General features: G+C 43.3%; 1 protein-coding gene across 2 annotated transcripts in view; it reads left to right on the forward strand.

The window, feature by feature from the left end:
* Positions 1-5,151: 5,151 nt before the first annotated feature.
* Positions 5,152-20,793, forward strand: part of LOC102428982 (prostaglandin F synthase 1-like) — a 20,981-nt gene continuing 5,339 nt past the window's right edge. The window contains exons 1-7 of one of the 2 annotated variants that reach the window (XM_014455552.2): positions 5,152-5,191; positions 9,570-9,737; positions 13,435-13,551; positions 14,250-14,327; positions 15,076-15,198; positions 18,140-18,249; positions 19,100-19,265. In XM_014455552.2, the coding sequence (XP_014311038.1) occupies positions 5,189-5,191; positions 9,570-9,737; positions 13,435-13,551; positions 14,250-14,327; positions 15,076-15,198; positions 18,140-18,249; positions 19,100-19,265 (765 nt within the window). In that variant the 5' untranslated portion in view covers positions 5,152-5,188. Of the gene's footprint in view, positions 5,192-9,569; positions 9,747-13,434; positions 13,552-14,249; positions 14,328-15,075; positions 15,199-18,139; positions 18,250-19,099; positions 19,266-20,793 lie in introns of those variants that run through there. The other variant, XM_023753587.1, reaches the window with a different exon arrangement.

The following is a 20,793-nucleotide window of genomic DNA, read 5'->3' on the forward strand; positions in this document are numbered from 1 at the left end:
AACCAGTCAATGTGTCTCTCTAGCATCAATATTTCTCTGTCTCTCCCTCTTCCTTCTACGCTCTCTAAAAATCAATGAAAATATCTCGGGGTAAGGACTAATAACAACAAAAAGTATGGTCCAGCGTCCATGCATGTGACTTCTTTTGTTCAGTCAGGTGTGTTTTTTGGAAGCGTGCAAACTCAGTGTCTCAGATTTAGTCATTAGGCATTGACCATTGGCCATCTGAGGCAGGCCTTATACATGCCCTGCTGACTTGCCCACAGGCAGTGCCTGAGTAGTGAGGGGAGGGGCAGCCGCCAGCTCTCTGGGCACCTCCTGCACCCACTTGCTCTTACTATAGATTTTCCTGATTTGACTCAGGTGTCTTGTCCTCTCACTCCTTTCACAGCATTTCTGATGCTGACCAAAGGTCAGCCTCATGTAACCCTGGCATGTGAAACCAGCATGTTGATTTAGTCACCTCAGAGGCTGAGATAAACATTAGAATGAATAAACCAGTGGTTGGCTTGGTGGGCAGAAAGAAACAAAAGCTTTTTTATTTCATGTGTGTGGCTCTCAAAAGAATCCAGGTAGAATATGTAATTATTAATTAATAAATCAATGAACCTATTCCACCGTCAAGAGTAAACTTCAGCTTGATATTAAAATCTATCCTAGGAGTGGAGGGAGTTTGCACAGATCATAGTTCTGTTTTTCTGGCATTTTGACAATTAGATAAGGACCCTGAATGCCGGACTGAACAGCTACCTAACAATGCTTATATCACTAATGCCAGGAGAAGCTGAGATGTTCAGAAAGAGGGAGGCTGATTTGAGCTGGAGTATTTTGGGGAGGCTTCAAGGAGGAGGTGAGCTGAACTTCAGGGAGGCTTGATGTCAGGCACAGACAATCCAATGAGCAGTGGGATTGGCTCCATTCAACTAGAAGAGGCACGCTTCTACTGCAGTCCTTTCACAAAAGCTCTGATGCTGACCAAGGGGCAGCCTCACACAGCCCCTCCCATATGTGAAACAGAAGACACAAAGGACTAAAGACAGAAGGACAGAAAATTGCCTGGGGTAGAGAGAGTGGACTTCAGGCAGAGTTCTAATATTTTCCTATGGGAAAAGGGGAATTTATTTAAAGACCTCTTTTAAAAGTTGGGCTGAGCCCTGGCCAGTGTAGCTAAGTGGTTAGAGCAGTGGTCGCCAAACTGTGGCTCGCGAGCCACATGCGGCTGTTTGGCCCCTTTAGTGTGGCTCTTCCACAAAATACCGACTTCTGCGCATGGGCCACGAAGTTTCAATCACACTGTACGTGCGCGCCCGCACGTGGTATTTTGTGGAAGAGCCACACTCAAGGGGCCAAAGAGCCACATGTGGCTCACGAGCCGCAGTTTGCCAACCACTGGGATAGAGGATCAGCCCATACATCAAAGCATTGTGGGTTTCCTTCCTGCTCAATGGCATGTACCTAGGTTACAGGTTTGATCCCTCACATGCAGGAGGCAACCAATCCATGTGTCTCTCTCACATGGTTGTTTCTCTCTCTCCCTCCCTCTGCTGGAAGCTGTTCTATCCTTGCTGCTTGACACAGTCGCTTCAGGGAAGAAACATCTGCACAGCATATGTTCCAAGGGACCTGGTGTATATGGCATACTGTTCTTAATATGTTTGCTCCCCTTCTTAGCGCTATGTGTTCTAACCAGGGCCACCTCCCTGGGAAAGGTTGTTTCCCCAGCTGGGAATGTTCCCCTAGAGTTAGGGATTAATGGGACTAGGGAAGGGAATAAATCAGTAAAACCCCCTAGTGTTACAGAAATACCATGTACCACTTATGAGGAACTTAGACTAATACTGTTAGCAATAAATTTAGGACTTGCTAGGCCCACATCCCCAGGGGTCTACAAACCAGAGGAAGTACTAAAGCCTATACCCCTAAAAACCCGCTGACGCAGGGCAGTCCCAAGGAATACTACCAGTAAGGCTAAAAGGACAACTATGAAACAGTTAAAGAAATACCACTGCAAACAATGCAGGCAGGCTCCTTATCTAAAAATCTTATTCGAGCTATGCAAGCAGAAAGACTTAAACTAAGTTCCAGGCAGGTAGTTAATCACCATAGCTAAGAACAATCACCCTTAAGCTACATAACCTTTACTTAGGCCATAGAATAGGAAAACCTCCTTCAGGTTTTTCCTTATAGCTTAATAGTGGAGCAATAGAATAGTAGCCTTAGAATAGAAATAACAAACTAGCCCTTATAATAGAACACAGAGACTAACCTTTAGAATAAAATGTAGAAACATGGACAATAGATAAGATTAAAATCAGCAGAGCTAAATAGAAATAAGATTTTTAGCAAAGGTCAGGTAAGAAACTATAAACATAAAACAAGAAACTGTAAAAGGTCAAAGGAGGACCCAAAACATACCATGATGTAACTATAGAGGCATGCTTATAGAATCAAATAGTATAAATACAGTTGTAACAGGGAAATAAAAAAGAACCTGATTATGCTGATCATCTGAACGCTGTCTCCATGTTCATTCTTCACCGACGCCGTCCACACCTTTGAGAACCCCTGGACCGCTGGGGCTGGACTCTATCACTTTCTCCTTTCCAATCACTCTGAAAAATCAATGGAAAAAATATCCTCAAGTTAGGGTTAGGATTAACAACAAAAAAAGTTTGGATAATATTTTAAAAATATTCATGATGCTAATCATGATAAGATTATTCATTCAGTAATATATCTATCTATAAATGCAATAACAACAACAACAAAACCAAAACTTACAACACAGACTCTCTTCACTGCTCCAGTTGGGTCCAAGGCCTTTATAATCTTTCTTGGGTAACCACTGACAGGTCTGATCACCTGGTTATTACACTCTTTCTTGCCTAGTGGTACTGATAACTGGAACAGTGAGCCAAAGGTTTTTCTCCCGGGGCCGTGTCTCACGATGCCGAAGAATGTGCTCCACAGAACAGAAGATATAAGCAAAAGTGTGGAAAATTTATTACAAGCAGATTCAGACTCCCTTCATGGAGAGGGGGCACAATAAAAGGCTGCCCGCAATGCCTGGTAGTCCAGGGGTATATATTTGCTACAAGCCTGCTTCCATATTTAGCCATGTCATCACCTGATTGATTCCCTCAATTGTTCTTGCCAAGCAACAGACCTGAACTTTCCCTGTTTCTGTATATTCTTCTCTGTTCCTATGCTGAACTTGCTCTGTTTCTATGCATTTGTACACCTGGTTGCTGCAGGCCCTTTCTTCTTTCCCCATGCCTCCCTCTTTGAGTCCAGAAACATTTTATTATTTCTGCCTGATTGGTTTCTGGGCTTGCTCAAATTGCCATGCCTGCCCCTGCCTATGTTCCACCTCCCTTTGTTTTCCACTGGACCCCTGCCATATCTGCCTGAATTTCAAGTTAAACTTTTTAGTCCCCCTTCTGATTAGGAGGCCCCAACTGGCTGTTGGGAGCAGGGTGATGACCACTCTGGCTACTTCCTGCTGGCAGTGGGCATTTTTGAGGTGCCGTTGTCAGGCCCCTTCGGAGGAGCAGGTCTATGGTAAAAGGTAATCATTTCCATCTTGGGCTGCATTTGGAGTTTTATAGCCTCTATGCGAGAAGAAACAAAATGTATCAGGAGGTTTAATAAGCAAGGGCCAAAGATAAGTAATAGAAATAGCTAAACAAAGGGCTGAGAAGAGGGGCCAACCAGATTCCTAGGGATAGAATAATTTATTTAATTTGTTTTAAGTCCTGTATGGAAAATGATACCTGCACCAGGGTGGGTCAAAACTATCCCCCTGCCATTGCCTGGAGAGGGCAGATGGTTGTTGGGCCTGGTGGGATTGCCTTTGGGTCTTGGTGGGACTTGTCCTTCCAGGGGTCCTATATTATTAGGAGGACACGATAGCTTAGGAGTATTTTGTGGGCCACCAGGCCCAGTCACCTTCCTAGGGGGTTTTTGATTCTCTGGTTTTGTTTTGGGTCAAGGCTGTCAAGAGCTATGGTTCAATTTTGTATTGCTGACTTAATTTTTGATTATTTCTTAAAGTAAAGAAAGCCTGGATATATGAGAACTTAAACTACTTCCTTCCCCCTTATAGGAAAGATTTAGTTACAAGATGGTATTGTAGTTAACACTTCCCTCTGGGGACTATGTCTCTCTCTATCTGCCAGATGATATTGAGGCCAAGCCCGGGTAGAAAAGAAAATCAGGCATTTCTCTTTAAGGGTATGAGGGTTGAATGTGTACCAATGCGTCGAATGCTTCCCAAGGGCTATCTGCACAGGGTGTGGACAAAGTGCTTCCCATCTGTATGAAAACACACAAAAGGATGTCCAGCATCCTCAGTGATCTTCCCTTCTCTGTTTGGGGCACCTCTCCTAGATAAATGATGTAGGATTAGTGTGACTTTGTGTGCGACCACAAAAGAGGATCTGCCAAACTAGTCGCATTTACTGGCAAGATCTAGGGGTAATAATCCCACTTAACAGAACTGACCTACTGGACTGTGTGCACTTACCAGTGTGTCCTACCAGGCACGCATCCTACTCCAGATGTGGGGAAGCCTGTACTAACCCGTGTCCCTGATTGAAAGTGTCTGAGATGGTTCTAATGTTTTTGAAATACCCATCAAGCTTCCTAGAGGAGTTTAAAAGGAAGTGTCTCTAGGCCAAGGGCTGGGAGAGTTTGGCCAGTACCCAAAACTCTGGGGTGGCTACCACCCAGAGCACCAAGGAGCATACAAAGAACTCTGGTCTTATTCTTATGTATGCCCTCGCTATCTAAAGATCTATCTTCTTCATTCTGGCCTCCCCAGTCTGTCAGTTGTGGAGGGGCAGCTCAGCCAAGGGTTCGGTGAGCCTGAGGAGGGTGATGAAGGATGTAGAAAAGACAGACAAAGAGAATAAGCTGGGTCTAGGTCAGCCGTGGGCAAACTACGGCCCGCGGGCCGGATCCTGCCCGTTTGAAATGAATAAAACTAAAAAAAAAAAAGACCGTACCCTTTTATGTAATGATGTTTACTTTGAATTTATATTAGTTCACACAAACACTTCATCCATGCTTTTGTTCCGGCCCTCCGGTCCAGTTTAAGAACCCATTGTGGCCCTCGAGTCAAAAAGTTTGCCCACCCCTGGTCTAGGTGGATCTCCTGTGCCTGGATAAGGCCACAGATAATCACATCATGGTATGTTTTGGGTAACCTTCTACAGTTCCTTATTTCATTCAGTTCATAGTTTCTTATCTGACCTTTGCCAAAAATCCTGTCTCTATCTAGTTCTGTTGATTTCAATCTTGTCTAGATTAATCTCTGTGTTCCATTATAAGGGCTATTCCAAGGTCACTATTCTACTGCTCTACTGATAAGCTACAAGGAAGTGACTGAAGGAGATTATCCTACCCAGTAAAGGTTATGTCCTCCCAGCCCCGCTGCTTGCCTTCCCTGGGACTGCCCTGTGTCGGTGGGTCTCCAGGGGTATAGGCTTTGGTGCTTTCTCTGGTGGGCAGAACCCTGGGGATGTGGCCCCAACAAGTCCCAAATTTATTGCCCACAGTCTTAGTCCAAGTTCTTCATAAGTAGTACATGGTATTTCTGTAACACTAGGGGGTTTTACTGATTTATTCTCTTCCTTAGTCCTGTCAATCCCTAACTCCAGGGAAAAATCCCCACCTGGGGAAACAACCTTTCTCAGGGAGCTGGTTCTGGTTATAACACATAGAGCTAAAAAAGGGGAGCAAACATATTAAGAACAGTATGCCGTATACACCAGGTACCTTGAAACATATGCTGTGTAGATGTTTCTTCCCTGCAGCAACTGTGTCAAGCAACAAGGATGGACCGGCCTCCAGCATCTTTTGGCCCTCCTCTTCCCAGTCCTCTGTTCTGTTTGTTTTTTGCCCAAAAGAAAAAGTCCTCAACTCCAGGGCCTATATGCCCTTCTACATAAGGGGAGGCGTAGGTATTAGAAGCATGCCATGCCTCCTGAGCAGGGGTTACTTCCTTCTAGGCTTTCCTATCATTCTGGTAAGGACTAGGACTTCCTCTGATTCCTACAAGTCTAAAGCTAGTTTCTTAAAATTCAAATCCTGGGATGGTTGTCAAACTTATTTGACAAAAGATTATATATGAAAGATAGGATTTTCCTTTTAACAAACTGGAAAAGGACTAAACAAATGCCACATTAAAGGGGGTGACATTTTTCATCAGAGCCAAGAAATCCTTGTTCTCTGTCAGAGGGACGATGAGGCCTGGGCATGGAAGGAGATGGTGATGGTATTTAGAGGTGGCATTCCCTGTGTGTGAGTAGGGCTTGTAACCTGGTGAAGACAAACTGAACCACAAGAATCATGACAAGTGGTCTAGTGCAAGGGAAAGTGTTTTAGTGTTCAATGATTCCAAGGCTAAGGATGGGAGAAAAGTAAGTATTAGTCTGGAGAGTTGTAGCTAAATGTGCAAGAAAACCAGACAATTTAAGATTCAGCTCAGTTCATGGGTATAAGATAAAATTTTGAAACAATTAATTGGAATCAACTCACAATTGTGCATTATAGGGTCTGTTGAAATATAATCTTTCTCCCCCAAATCACCCTTATTCTTATTAAAGATGAATTCATTTATTTTATTAAGTCCAGTTTCAATCTGGCCTGATTGTTTGTATGAATACAATTAAGAACAGTAATGAACTGTACAGGCTCTTTTAAAATCTTTTTTGCTGGAATCTCATGACGAAGCTTTAATGAGCCCCTCAGGGCAAAGAAGCTGAGCCACCCAGTTGCCTGCAATGTAGATGTGGGTGAATTCCTCAAGTTTTTGAGGTTCCCAAAATGTCTTGAGGCTCCTTTCTTGCTAACTCTCAGGAAAGCAACCTTCATGTTCCTTACCTGGAAAGACTGACATTGAATCATGTGACCAAGAAAGATACCAGGCTGTTCTCTAAGGTGCTCACATTGGCTTCAAGTCTTCTGGTGACATCCAGAGTCCAGGCATGTCTCTCTCAGGCATGACACTCCAGCAAAAGTCTTGGTTAATAAAACTATCATTGGAAATTGGTCTTATTGAATCCATGCAAAGAAACACATTGCTATGACTTATTTATTATGAGTTGCCAAATTCTGGAGGGATTAGGTAGGGAGAAAAACATATAATTTACTAAATTGTTTTGTTTCCTTGTATCCAAAAAACAAAGCCCCAAATTAGGAATACCTTTAACAAAAGTCACAAAACCTGAATTTTTTTCTTCTCACAAAATGAATTAATATGAGAGACCTTGACTATATTGTGAAAAGACAATTTATCAAAGCAATTAAAGTATGCATCTTTATTGAAGAAGAATAGTAAATAAACCTGTACATCTGGCTCATGAAGTATACTAGTGGATGGGCCTCCAACCAAGCTGAAAAGCAATCTGGGTGAGGGTCCAAGGCATTATACACCCTCCTGTCTGTAGATCTCAAAAGTGCTCTGTTGAATATTCTGGTACAGATCAATTCTTAATATTTCCTGTTTGGTTTTTTTTTATGGTCTTTTCAGAAATCACAAGAGGCACATTTACCTTGCCAAGCCTTGAGACTGAAGGCCTCTGTGCCTAGGGAGTAAAATGGCCTTTTTTCTTCTTTTTTTCTTTCCCCTTTGCCCCTCCCTTTCTATAGGGAGGTTTTTGTTGTTGTTTTTAACAATTTGCTTTATGTCCTTGGCTGGGGAAGATAATGGCTTGTTAGTTATAAACTGGCTGCAAATTGCCCACATTGTTTGGCTTTGTTTTTATTTCCATTTAACATTTTTCCTTATAAACCTTTTATAATTTTCACAAACCTTTTTACAAATTTTAGGAATAACTAGTTTTCAAAATGCATCTCTATGCATCATGCCTTTTATTACCTAAATAATATAATTTCCAATTAATAATTCTTAGAAGCCTCAATCCTCAATAACCAAGAAAAGCAAACAACCGGCATTCCTTAGATTGACCCTTATGAACATATTTTAAACATACTTATTTCAAACCATATTCCCAACAAAGCAAAAGACATTATAACAGCTCCAAATCCACTTTACAGACTTTTAGCAACAAAGATGAAAGCAGATGATCTAGCAATCAAAGCTGTAATGAGTTAATTTGATTGCAACCGTGGCCAAATTTTTCCTAGAAACCTGTACTTTTGAAGATGTCCCAGACTAGAGTTTTTGATCAGCTACTTACATTCAAAGGTCCTAGTAACCACAGGGAAGCACTGTAGAAAGTGCTGAAAGGCCTCGAACACTGCTGTAAACCTAAACCCTGCAGTCTTCCTTCATCCTGTCTGGTGATCTAATGCCGGTTTGATGTACAGAAGTTGAACTTCTGACTGAGCCCCCGAAATTGATAATCAGAATGGTGAGCCAAGGGTTTTTCTCCTGGGGTCCGGTCTCACGACACTGAAGAATAAGCTCTGAAGACCAGAAGATTTCAGCAAAAGTGTGCAAAATGTATTTCAAACAGATTCAGACTCCCCTCATGGGGGCTGGTGGGTGGCAAGGCTGGGGGCGCGGGGGTGGTAATAATAAGCTGCCCCATAAAGCCTTGTAGTCCAGGCATATATATTTGCTACAAGCCTGCTTCCATATCTATCCGTGTTGTCACCTGATTGATTCCCTCAATTGTTCTTGCCCAGCAACTGACCTGAACTTTCCCTGTTTCTGTGTGTTCTTTCTCTGTTCCTATGCTGACCTTTCTGTTTCTATGTGTTCATACACGTTGTTGCTGCAGGCCATCTTTTGTTTATCATGCCTCCTACTTTGAGTCCAGAAACAGTTTATTATTTCTGCATGGTTGGTTTCTGTGATTAGGCTTGTTCAAACTGCAGTGCCTGCCCCTGCCTGTGTTCCCCTGCCTTTGTTTTCCACTAGACCCTGCCTATCTGCCTGTGTTTCATGTTAACCCTCTCAGTACTTGCTATCATTGTTTATTCGTGGTTATTACTAGGCATACAAGTGCCAAGAGCCGCCCTAGTGACTTGTCTGAACTCCAGACATGCTCCTCCCTGCCACCATCACATAGCGGCCACTCTATCTTCTTCTGAAAAGCAATATCAAGTACCACTGTCCCTACAGTAATCTGCTGTTAAACTCAGGATTTCCTGGCGTGTGAGCTCTGACTAGGGGGCAGCCGTGGCATTGGGGTAGGTGGAACCTTTCTTGTGTCACCTGGTAGGTTTCCTCTACTGGGAACCAGGCCCTTTAATCTGGTAGATGCTAAAGTTGAGCAAACAGGCAACATAAATTCCCCCAGTGGGAAACATGGAATGAAGATGAGAGGGTGTGCCGGGGCCTGTGAAACAAATTCTTTATTGAATGACTTAATTTTCCACATTGCCTGGTGAAGTCCATTACACTAATTCATTTCAGATTAGAGGATATATTGGAGTTTAATCTGTGCCCCCAGTGTACAGGTTTCTTGCCAAGGTTTGCCCCATCAAACAGGAGATCAGGAGACATGTAGAAACAGCTGGTGAACATACTCTATGGAAATAAGTTGCATCTCTCTGAGTCAAGTCAACTGACAACCCTCCTTATTCATATTTTATAGGTTCCTAAGAGCAAGGCTGCTGAGGCAACCAAAGTGGCAATCGATGTAGGTTTCCGTCACATTGATGCAGCATACGTCTATGAAAATGAGGAGGAGGTCGGCCAGGCACTTCGAGAGAAGATTGCGGATGGCACTGTGAAGAGAGAGGACCTATTCTACACCACCAAGGTGCTGTGAGTGAGTGACAGGAGGTCCTTGTCAGATCACATAGGTTATTTGGAGAAAACAAATACAAAACAAACATCTTTGAACTTGGTTTGAATAATTTCTTTACCTCCTGACATTGTAAAGTCCCATTATAGAAAAAAAGAGAAGAAAGGGTTGCTTTGCTCCAGAATGTACTAAGGGTGTGACCCAGTTGCTTAGTAAGAGGTTCTCAACCTGTGCGTCGCAACCATCGGAAAACACATATAGCATATCAGATATTTACATTACGATTCATAACAGTAGCAAAATTACAGTTATGAAGTAGCAATGAAATTAATTTTATGGTTGGGGGTCACCACAACATGAGGAACTGTATTAAAGGGTTGCGGCATTAGGAAGGTTGAGTCTAAGCCTTAGACTCTTGGAATAAGGGTCAACATTGATATGTAAAACACAAATAAAGACACTTAGCTTCTCCATCTGCTTGTGGATTGACTGAGCCACTTCAGAGTGGGTCCACTCCCTTCATTCTTTTTTTTTTAATTAGATCTTTATTGTTCAGATTATTACAGTTGTTCCTCTTTTTTCCCCCCATAGCTCCCCTCCACCCAGTCCCCCCCCACCCTCCGCCCTCACCTCCCCCCCCCACACACTGTCCTCATCCATAGGTGCATGATTTTTGTCCAGTCTCTTCCCGCATCCCCCACACCCCTTCCCCCGCCAAGAATAGTCAGTCCACTCCCTTTCTGTGCCCCTGATTCTATTATAATCACCAGTTTATTCTGTTCATCAGATTATTTATTCACTTGATTTTTAGATTCACTTGTTGATAGATGTGCATTTGTTGTTCATAATTTGTATCTTTACCTTTTTCTTCTTCTTCTTTTTTTTTAAAATATTTTATTGATTTCTTACAGAGAGGAAGGGAGAGGGATAGTTAGAAACATCGATCAGCTGCCTCCTGCACACCCCCCACTGGGCATGTGCCTGCAACCAAGGTACATGCCCTTGGCTGGAATCGAACCTGGGACCCTTGAGTCCGTAGGCCGATGCTCTATCCACTGAGCCAAACCAGTTAGGGCACCTTTTTCTTCTTTTTCCTCTTCTTAAAGGATACCTTTCAGCATTTCATATAATACTGGTTTGGTGGTGATGAACTCCTTTAGCTTTTCCTTATCTGTGAAGCTCTTTATCTGACCTTCAATTCTGAATGATAGCTTTGCTGGATAAAGTAATCTTGGTTGTAGGTTCTTGCTATTCATCACTTTGAATATTTCTTGCCACTCCCTTCTGGCCTGCAAAGTTTCTGTTGAGAAATCAGCTGACAGTCGTATGGGTAGTCCCTTGTAGGTAACTGGCTGTTTTTCTCTTGCTGCTTTTAAGATTCTCTGTTTGTCTTTTGCTCTTGGCATTTTAATTATGATGTGTCTTGGTGTGGTCCTCTTTGGATTCCTTTTGTTTGGGGTTCTCTGCACTTCCTGGACTTTTAAGTCTATTTCTTTCACCAGGTAGGGGAAGTTTTCTGTCATTATTTCTTCAAATAGGTTTTCAATATCTTGCTCTCTCTCTTCTTCTGGCACCCCCATAATTCAGATGTTGGTATGCTTGAAGTTGTCCCAGAGGGTCCTTACACTATCTTCATATTTTGGGATTCTTTTTTCTTTTTGTTTTTCCAGTTGGGTGTTTTTTGCTTCTTCGTATTTCAAATCTTTGACTTGATTCTTGTGATCCTCTAGTCTGCTGTTGGAACTCTGTATAATATTCTTTATTTCAGTCAGTGTATGCTTAATTTCTAGTTGGTCTTTTTTCATATCCTCCAGGGTCTCACTAGATTTCTTGAGGGTCTCACTAAATTTATTGGCGGTTTCTAGAAAATTCTTGAAAAACCTTATAAGTGTGGTTTTGAACTCTATATTCAGTAGTTTTCTTTCCTCCATTTCTGTCATTTGTGACCTGTTTCTTTGTCTCCGCATTTTTAATGCTTCCCTGTGTTGGTAGAGTGGCTTTCTGTGGTAGGTGTCCTATGGGGCCCAGTGGCTCAGCCTCCCCAATTACCTGAGGTGAACACTCTTGGTGCACCCTTTTGTGGCCTTTGTGCACAGTCTTGTTGTAGTTAAGCCTTAATTGTTGTAGGTATCACTGGGAAGAATTGACCTCCAGACCAATTGACTGTGAGAATCAGCTGTGTCTGCAGTGGAAAAACTTCTATGCTGGAGACACCCTTCTGGGGCAAGACTTGCTTCAGTGGGGCTTTGGTGCTCACTGAGTCTGCCCCCTGAGTGTGTCCCTTATGGATCTGAGGAGTTGTAATCTGGATGGTCCCACTCTGACCACTGGGTACACTGGCTCATGGATCTCTAAGGAGGTGCTAATTTAGCCTCTTCCTGATGCTACCCAGCAGGAGCTATGGAGAGATCTGCAGATTCCTCTTCCTTGTTTGGGGTTTGGAGGTGCCCAAATGAGGTCCATCTGTGAAGCAATGCAAGCTGCTGTAGGGCCTTGGGCCTTCTTTTGGAAGTTCTGGGTCTCTCTGACCCAGTTGCAGTTTGTTAGGTAATTTTCAGATTCCAAAGGGCCAGGCCTTTCATATGCAAAAGCCTCTGTGCACAGCTTGGGTGGAGCAGGGTCTCAGGGGATCAACAGGGTGGAGCAAGAAGCTATGGCTGGTCCTCAGTCCTACCCTAAAGGGCCCCTCATCTCAGTGTCCCGGTAATTGCTGCAAGCACCTCTGAGAGAAAGCTGCCCTCAAGTTCGGCCCGATGCCACACAGTCCGGTTTCTCCCTGTATGAGTCTGGGTCCCCAGAGACTTGCCCAAAGACTGCTCTGTTCAGAGCAGTCAGGAGCTTGAGACTCCCTCCCATTTGAAAAAGACAACCTCGTCCTCAGTTGCCAACCCTTTCCACGTGGGCCTCCGTACCTCTGCACTTTACTTCCGCACCTCCTCTGAGTCTCAGTGTGCTTTTCTCTTTCCTTCTAGTTGTAGAATTTCCACTCAGCCAGCCTTCTTGTGGTTCTGGATGATGTCCATTTTGTCTTTTAGTTGTATTTTTGAAGTGGTTGTGCGAGGCAGCAATTTCTGGTGTTTACCTATGCCGCCATCTTGGTTTCTCTCACTCCTTTCATTCTTCAGCAAATTCTCTCAGCACATATCCAAGTGAGGTTGACATATTATCCCCAGAGGGGAGCCAGAGTAGGAAAGACTGTTTTCAAGTCAGCATCAAATTTACTGAAATTTGTAAAACTTTTCTTAGGTGGAAAAGCCTGCTTCCAACACAAAAAGCTGAGGTCTCTAGAGAATGGTCCTATGTGTGTCCACATCAATGGTGATTTGTTTTCCGAATATGGACCTCTGAGCAGTCCTGCTTCCAGGCATTTCCTATGTAGGGCAATAGATTCCATTTCCCCTTGCCTGACATTTCTGACTCTCCTTTCAGAAATGAGTTTGCTAATCCTTGAAACATTTAGGTTGCTTTTCCTGGCCCATCTGCATTTTATTGACAATTTTCTTACAGTCACTCAAATAAATCTCAGTATTCCATTAAAAGCCTCATTTACAGTAAGTAACATAAATTTAGCCCCAGAACTTTCTATTTTGAGACCACCATAGTGGTTGGTTACTCACTGCTCGATCTCCTAACCATGAAATTTAATTTCAGTTCCCAAATGTGTGACATCACAAACCATTTTAAAAAAAAATTTTCTTTTTGGTTATTGCAGCTTTGGTGTACTTTCTTTCGACCAGAATTGGTTCAACCTGCCCTGGAGAGATCACTGAAGAAACTTCAACTGGACTATGTAGATCTATTCATCATTCATGTGCCAGTAGCTATGAAGGTTAGCTTTTGTTTTCCTTGTTATGCCCAAGAGTATCCCACATCAAAGAGTTGAAGACACTGCCCTCCATGTCCAAGTGATGTGCTCCCCCTTATTGAAGAGAGTCTCAAGAAAGCTGAGTTACAAAGATAGTAGAGACACAATGAATGTCCACACCTCTTTAGGGGGAGGGTTTTGTGCATGGACCTCTCAGCCAGTCAAGAGGGAGGCACTGTAGGGTGGTCCATATTGCACATGGGGCTCCTTTGAGCATCACTGGTCCAGCCTTTCATCACAGTGGACATTTGCTGAGCACATCTGGTATTCTCACTATCTCTGAGTTGGGTTAACATAAATTGGAACTAAAACACATTCTTAATAGTAAAGGGAAATCCCATCATCCAAACAAGCCTGTCCTTGGGAAACAAAATCAATTCTAATGGTAGGGGAACTCATTCTTAGTGGAATTTTGGGAGAGTGTGTGGACAGGAAAGTGGAGGTAAATGGGAGAGAGTTGCTTTGCTACAGTCTCTCAACTAATTCTGATCTTCCTTTCCACCAATGTCTTCTTTACATCACACACACACACACACACACACACACACACACACACACTGCTTAGTAATAATAGCCTCTTGAAGGCTGTGTTACCAAGCTACTTAGGCATGAGAAAGATCATTCTTTAAAAAATTCTTTCTCCTCCCCTCTCTGTATTCCAGCCTGGAGAGGAGCTTATGCCTAAAGATGCCAATGGGAAAATTATTTTAGAGACAGTGGACCTGCGTGACACCTGGGAGGTATGTACTGCTACTGCAACCCAAAAATGGTGGGATAAGGTGGACATCAGTGCATGGGGATCAGAAGAAATGGGTTCTGGCTCCATCCGTTGTCTGTCCTCAGACATGTCGCCAAACTCCTCTGTAGTTTGGTGTTCTCCTCTGTAAAGCAAGTGAGTTGAATGGGATCACAGCTAAGGTCTATTTTCTTTAAAAAATGTTTTTATTGATTTTTATAGGGGAAAGGAGAGGGAGAGAGACATAGAAACATCAATGATCAGAGAATCATTGATTGACTGCCTCCTGCACACCCCACACTGGGGATTAAGTTGGCAGCCCGGGCATGTGCCCTTACCAGGAATTGAACTGGTGACCTCCTGGTTCATAGGTCGATGCTCAACCACTGAGCCATGCCTGCTGGGCACTAAGGTCTTTTTTTATGTAAACTTCTGTGGTCCTAAGTAAAAGTTTCTTTGCCACACTGATCGGGTTGAGCATGTGAGCTGTAAAAGGGACATGTCAAACTCCAGAGGAGCTAGAGCCCTATCCCAGGACAGATAAACACACCAGAGAGGGGAAAGCTGTTGTAAGCTGTGTGTACATAGCAATAAAGTATACTGGGGGAAAAATATGTCCAAGTGATAAAGCTATTTGGTTCAGCCACATTATTATACATGTTAAGACAGATTTCCAGTCTTTAAAAAGTTCACTGTCAAATGAAAGGACTGAACTACACTACAGGTTTGCCACACATGACTTTCCTCCCTAGGCTCTGGAGAAGTGTAAGGATGCAGGTTTAACCAAGTCCATTGGGGTGTCCAATTTCAATCACAAACAGCTGGAGATGATCCTGAACAAGCCAGGGCTCAAGTACAAGCCTGTCTGCAACCAGGTGAGTGCATGACTATGTCAACTGTTTTGCTTTCTGCTCTTCACATCCTCTTTCTTATTTTAAAAAATTTGTGTATTTTCATTGATTCCAGAGAGGAAAGGAGAGGGAGAGAAAGATAGAAACACCAAAGTTGAGAATCATTGATTGGCTGCCTCATGCACGCCCCCTACTGGGGATTAAGACTGCAACCTAGGCAAGTTCCCTGACTTGGAATTGAACCCTGACCTCCTGGTTCATAGGTTGACACACAATCAGTGAGCCACCCTGGCTGGACCACACCTTCTTTCTTGATTAAGTTTCCCCAAGTTTTTGGCTTGATGCCAACTCCACAGATAATTGTTCTTTTTATAACAATAGGGAATTTCAGAAAAGGAACAGGTTAAGTGGATTGGGGAGATCATGACTTCAGTTACTCAGAGGTGGGTTGGAGGTTCCCAGGAGACATCCAAGTAGAGATGCTGAGTTGGTAGGTGGTAGTGTTGGTCTGGAGCTCAGGCAGGGCTAGAGGAGAGGTCCATATTTTGGAACCATTGCTTTATGGGTGGCAATTAAACTCAGAGAAATGTATTCTCTCTCCCAAGGAACTTCAAAGGATGAACAGAAAAAGGGCAGGAAAGTCAATATTTAAAGATTAGGCAAAGAGGCACTGGTGAGGGGATTGAGCAGGAGTTGGCAGACAGGGAGGAAGAAATATGATACCATGTGTTATCAGGGAAACCAAGGAAGACCACTGAAAAGGTTTGCATGAGCCATGAGGTAGATCCTGCTGGGAGCAGCCAATCCAACTAGGAATAGAAAAAGTATGGGGTTTTATGAGACAGAGTTCATGGGAAACATAGCAGGAGCAGTTACAGAGTGGTAAGGGGAAAAGCCAGAGAGAGAGCAAAGCAGTGGAAAGTGAGGAAGTAGATAACACATTGAAAGAAATAATTTTAAAAAATAACAATGCTGCCAATGTTCAATCACTGTTATTATAAAGTTGTATATCCCTTTTTTGAAACAGTTTGAAAATCATGCAAGAAACCAGTCAAATATTTATATTCTTCATTTTACTTAATTACTTCTAGGAATATATTTGTAGAAAATGATTCATCATGTATAAAATATGTCTCTCGCTTCAATATGTAATTGTGAATTCATGAATTTCAACAAATATAATTACTTTCCTATCAATGATAGAATTGGCATCATTTTAATCAGAAGATGCCTCTGACAACACTTAGTGTCTTCCTGTCCTCTTTGTTTTCCAGCATGTCAGCAGGGCTGAATCATCTGGAGATGGCTGAGGGCATTTTCCCAAACCTGAAAAGGATGCATAGATGATTGCTTGCTGCCAGACAGTTGAGGGCATTTCAATCTACATGTCATTGCCTCCTACTGGCCAAACACCTGAACAGCCTTGGGCAGTTCCTCCAATCTGACAATGCTTACCCTTTGATATGTATATCTACCTTGCTATAGGACAATTTGTGTTAATAAAAAGCAAGGAGTCCAGAGAGACAGGAGAAGTTGGTTCCTTTAGCCAAGCTCCTCTGGCCCCCCAAAATACCTTCAAAAATTATGTTTCATCTCTGGACTCTTGATTAATTTATACACAGCGCCTTCTCCAGATTCCTGAACCCTTCTAGATGCTGGATTAAGACCACCGGCATTAATTTATTTTTGCTAACATTTGCTTATCCCAATGCATTCTTCGGTAATTTTTAAACAAAGCATTAGAGAATCTTTTTGCAGAAGAGCTATATGTGCCATTATCATATTTAAAAATGTGGTTTCTTGTTCAAATCATAAAATACCTAATTTGTTTTGAGGATCAAAAATCTGTAATTTCTAAAAAGCTGCCGGATCCTCTGCTTCTGATTTCAAAGGTGACTGGAGAGGGCAGAGCTGTCAGCTCTCCTGCAAAAAGATTCTCTAATGCTTTTTTTAAAAATTACCAAAGAACGAGTTGGGATAAGCAAATGTTAGCAAAAATAAAGTAATGCCGGTGGTCTTAATCCAGCATCTAGAGCAGTGGTTCTCAACCTTCTGGCCCTTTAAATACAGTTCCTCATGTTGTGACCCAACTATAAAATCATTTTCGTTGCTACTTCATAACTGTAATGTTGCTATGTTATGAATCATAATGTAAATATCTGATATGTAGGATGGTCTTAGGCGACCCCTGTGAAAGGGTCGTTCGACCGCCAAAGGGGTCGCGACCCACAGGTTGAGAACCGCTTATCTAGAGGGTTCAGGAATCTGGAGAAGGCGCTGTGTGTAAATTAATCAAGAGCCCAGAGATGAAACATAATTTTGGAAGGCATTTTGGGGGGCCAGAAGAGCTTGGCTAAAGGAACCAAGTTCTCCTGTCTCTCTGGACCCCTTGCTTTTTATTAACACAAATTGTCCTATAGCAAGGTAGATATCAAAGGGTAAGCATTGTCAGATTGGAGGAACTGCCCAAGGCTGTTCAGGTGTTTGGCCAGTAGGAGGTAATAACATGTAGATTGAAATGCCCTCAGCTGTCTGGCAGCAAGCAATCATTTATGCATCTTTTTCAGGTTTGGGGAAATGCCCTCAGCCATCTCCAAATGATTCAGCCCTGTGGACATGCTGGAACTGGCTCAGCATGTTCTAGGCTCAGTTTGTAGCTTTTCTGCCCAGTATTGGAATCAGCCATTTTTCTAAGGAATCTTAGTTTCTTTCTATAGGAAATTACATGTGGAGGTCACAGACCAGGTATAACATTCTTTAATCATTTCAAGCACTAATAAAAAATAAGAAAATTGTTTTATCACATCTAAAACTAATAGCATTTGAAGGTATTTCAGAAGATGCATGAGAAAATGACCAATCTGGAAAATATGGTACATATATTAGATATTCATTCAAAGGCTTTTCAAATTTACATGATATTGGTTCATGTATTCTGATACCTTCTGGTCTTGGCAATTCACAGGTGGAATGTCACCCGTATCTCAACCAGAGCAAACTCTTGGAATTCTGCAAGTCCAAGGACATTGTTCTTGTTGCCTACAGTGCCCTGGGGTCCCAAAAAGACCCAAACTGGTAATAAAAATATCAGAGTTAACCTCTGTCAGCAACTCTATTACTGATGAAACACTTTTTAAAATTAAGCTTTCTTTGGGGCCTAGGTAAGGGCTGGGAGGAGGCTGGTAAAGGGGGGGGGGTGGATATGGGAAACATCTGTAATATTATCAGCAATAATTACACACACACACACACACACACACACATCTATATATATAAAAGCTTAAGTGGCTGGTTCAACTGACCATTAGCTATGATGAACACTGACCACCAGGGGGCAGACACTCTGACTGGTAGGTTAGTTTGCTGCTGGGGTCCAGCCAATTGAGACTGGGTGAGATAGGCAGGACATGTCCTGGAGCTCTCCCATAGTCTCTCCCAGGCCCCTGATCGTGCACCAGTGTGAGAGACCCCACCAGTGCACGAATCCGTGCACTGGACCTCTAAGTACGTGTGTGTGTGTGTGTGTGTGTGTGTGTGTGTGTGTGTATATATATATATATATATATATATATATATATATAATTAAATTAAGCTTTAACATTTTATTATGGAAGACTTCAAACATTAAAAAGCCAACACAATAGTGTAGTGAGGTCCCATGTACCGTCACTGAACTTCCACAGTCATCACCATTCTTTCATTGTTGTTTCATGCATACTCCAAATATTATTTTAAAAGTTATTTTGTAATATAATTTACACAGCTTGTCATGCATAAATATTGGTGATATGATATTGACAAATGGATGTGCTGTTCTACACACATTTCTCTTGATTATTTTGGGAATTTGGGGGGAAAGGGACAGCACACTTTATATTTCTGGTACTATACCCTTCACATCTACATGCTCTGGTTTTGTTTTCAGGGTGGAAAAGGACAGCCCCACTCTCTTGGAGGAGCCGGTCTTGAAGGCCATTGCCAAGAAGCACAACAGAAGTCCAGGGCAGGTGGCCCTGCGTTACCAAGTGCAGCGAGGGGTAGTGGTCCTGGCCAAGAGCTTCAGTGAGAAGAGAATCAAAGAGAACTTCCAGGTACGGGCTGGTCACTGTCTCTCCAGATGGGGAATGGATGCTGTACTGGGGGCCGTTGCTCTTGCCTTTCAGCACGTACCCATGTTCACTCCTTCCCATGCATCTCTCCCTGTGCTATGAGGGCAGCTTGGAAGGGTGGGAGAGAGAGCAATGGCCTCAGAGTCTTAGGTTTTATGGCCTCCAGGCCTGGCTTTGCTGCTTCCTAGTTGTGTGACCCTGAGTTTATTTCATTGCTGTTTTTTCATCGGTTTTAGGAGTCCGTCTATGCAGTAAAGACTTTTAAAACCCTGATTCCTCTCTTTCATCGTCTCTACCAAATAAACTCCTATTTGTACTTCAATATCAAACCTAAATAGGATGAGCTGCTTTGTTAAACCAGTGGGATACCCCAGCACAGTTGTGGGTCACCATAGCACTTGGCATGGCTCTGTTAGTGATTTTTTTCCTTATTAAACAAACATTGCATGTTTATATGTCAGTGTGCCTTCCAGACTGGGAGACCCTAAATACAGTGACTCTCTCTGGGTCATCTTTTAGCATCTTTTCCCCAGAAAAGCGCATGGCAGGTAGGAAGCTACATACAAGTTTATAGACCAGTGATGGCGAACCTATGACACGCATGTCAGAGGTGACACGCGAACTCATTTTTTTGGTTGATTTTTCTTTGTTAAATGGCATTGAAATATCTACACTAATAAAAGAGAAACATGGTAATTAGCGTATGACCGCTACCCTTCCCATTGGCTAATCAGCATATCCTTATGCAAATTAACTGTCAGCCAAGATGGCGGCCAGCAGCCATGCACTGAAGCGAGCAGGGAGGCTTGCTTGCTTCAGTGACTGCGGACTCCAACGTTCCCCGCCTAACTTGCCAGCCTCTCAGCTGCAACTCTAAGCAACTATGTACTATGTTGCAAATAAGAAGCTAAACAAAACCCCAGAAAGCCAGACCGCAACATTGTATCAATGTTTTCAGCAGTGAGGCCTCAGAGCTAAAGCTGGCCCAGAATAAAAAAAAAAAAGAAAGAAAACAAGGAGCGGTTGGGAGCTTCAGTCACTCGCCACCCAGAAAACAGCCCTCAGCCCCTCACCCAGACAGGCCAGGCACCCCAGTGGGGACCCCCACCCTGATCCAGGACACCCTTCAGGGCAAACCAGCCAGCCCCTACCCAAGCACCAGGCCTTTATTCTATATAGTAAAAGGGTAATATGCCTCCCAACACCGGGATCAGCGTGACAGGGGGCAGCGCCCAAACCCCCTGATCAGCCCTGCTCTGTGCCTGATAGGGGGGAGCTCTCCAATCCCCTGATTGCTCTGTGGCTCTGTGTTTGACTGGGTGCAGCGTACCAACCCCTGCCCCCACACGGGCCCTGCTCTGTGTGTGACAGGGTAGAGCCATAACCTCTCCATCAGCCCTGCCCCGAGTGTGACAGTGGCGGCGCCCCAACCCCCTGAATTGGCCCTGCTCTGTGGGTATAGAGGGAGGCGCCCCAACCCCCCCTCCACGAGCCATTGCTCTGTGTGTGA

The sequence above is a fragment of the Myotis lucifugus genome, unplaced genomic scaffold (assembly GCF_000147115.1).
Source record: "Myotis lucifugus unplaced genomic scaffold, Myoluc2.0 scaffold_47, whole genome shotgun sequence".
Lineage (NCBI taxonomy): Eukaryota > Metazoa > Chordata > Mammalia > Chiroptera > Vespertilionidae > Myotis > Myotis lucifugus.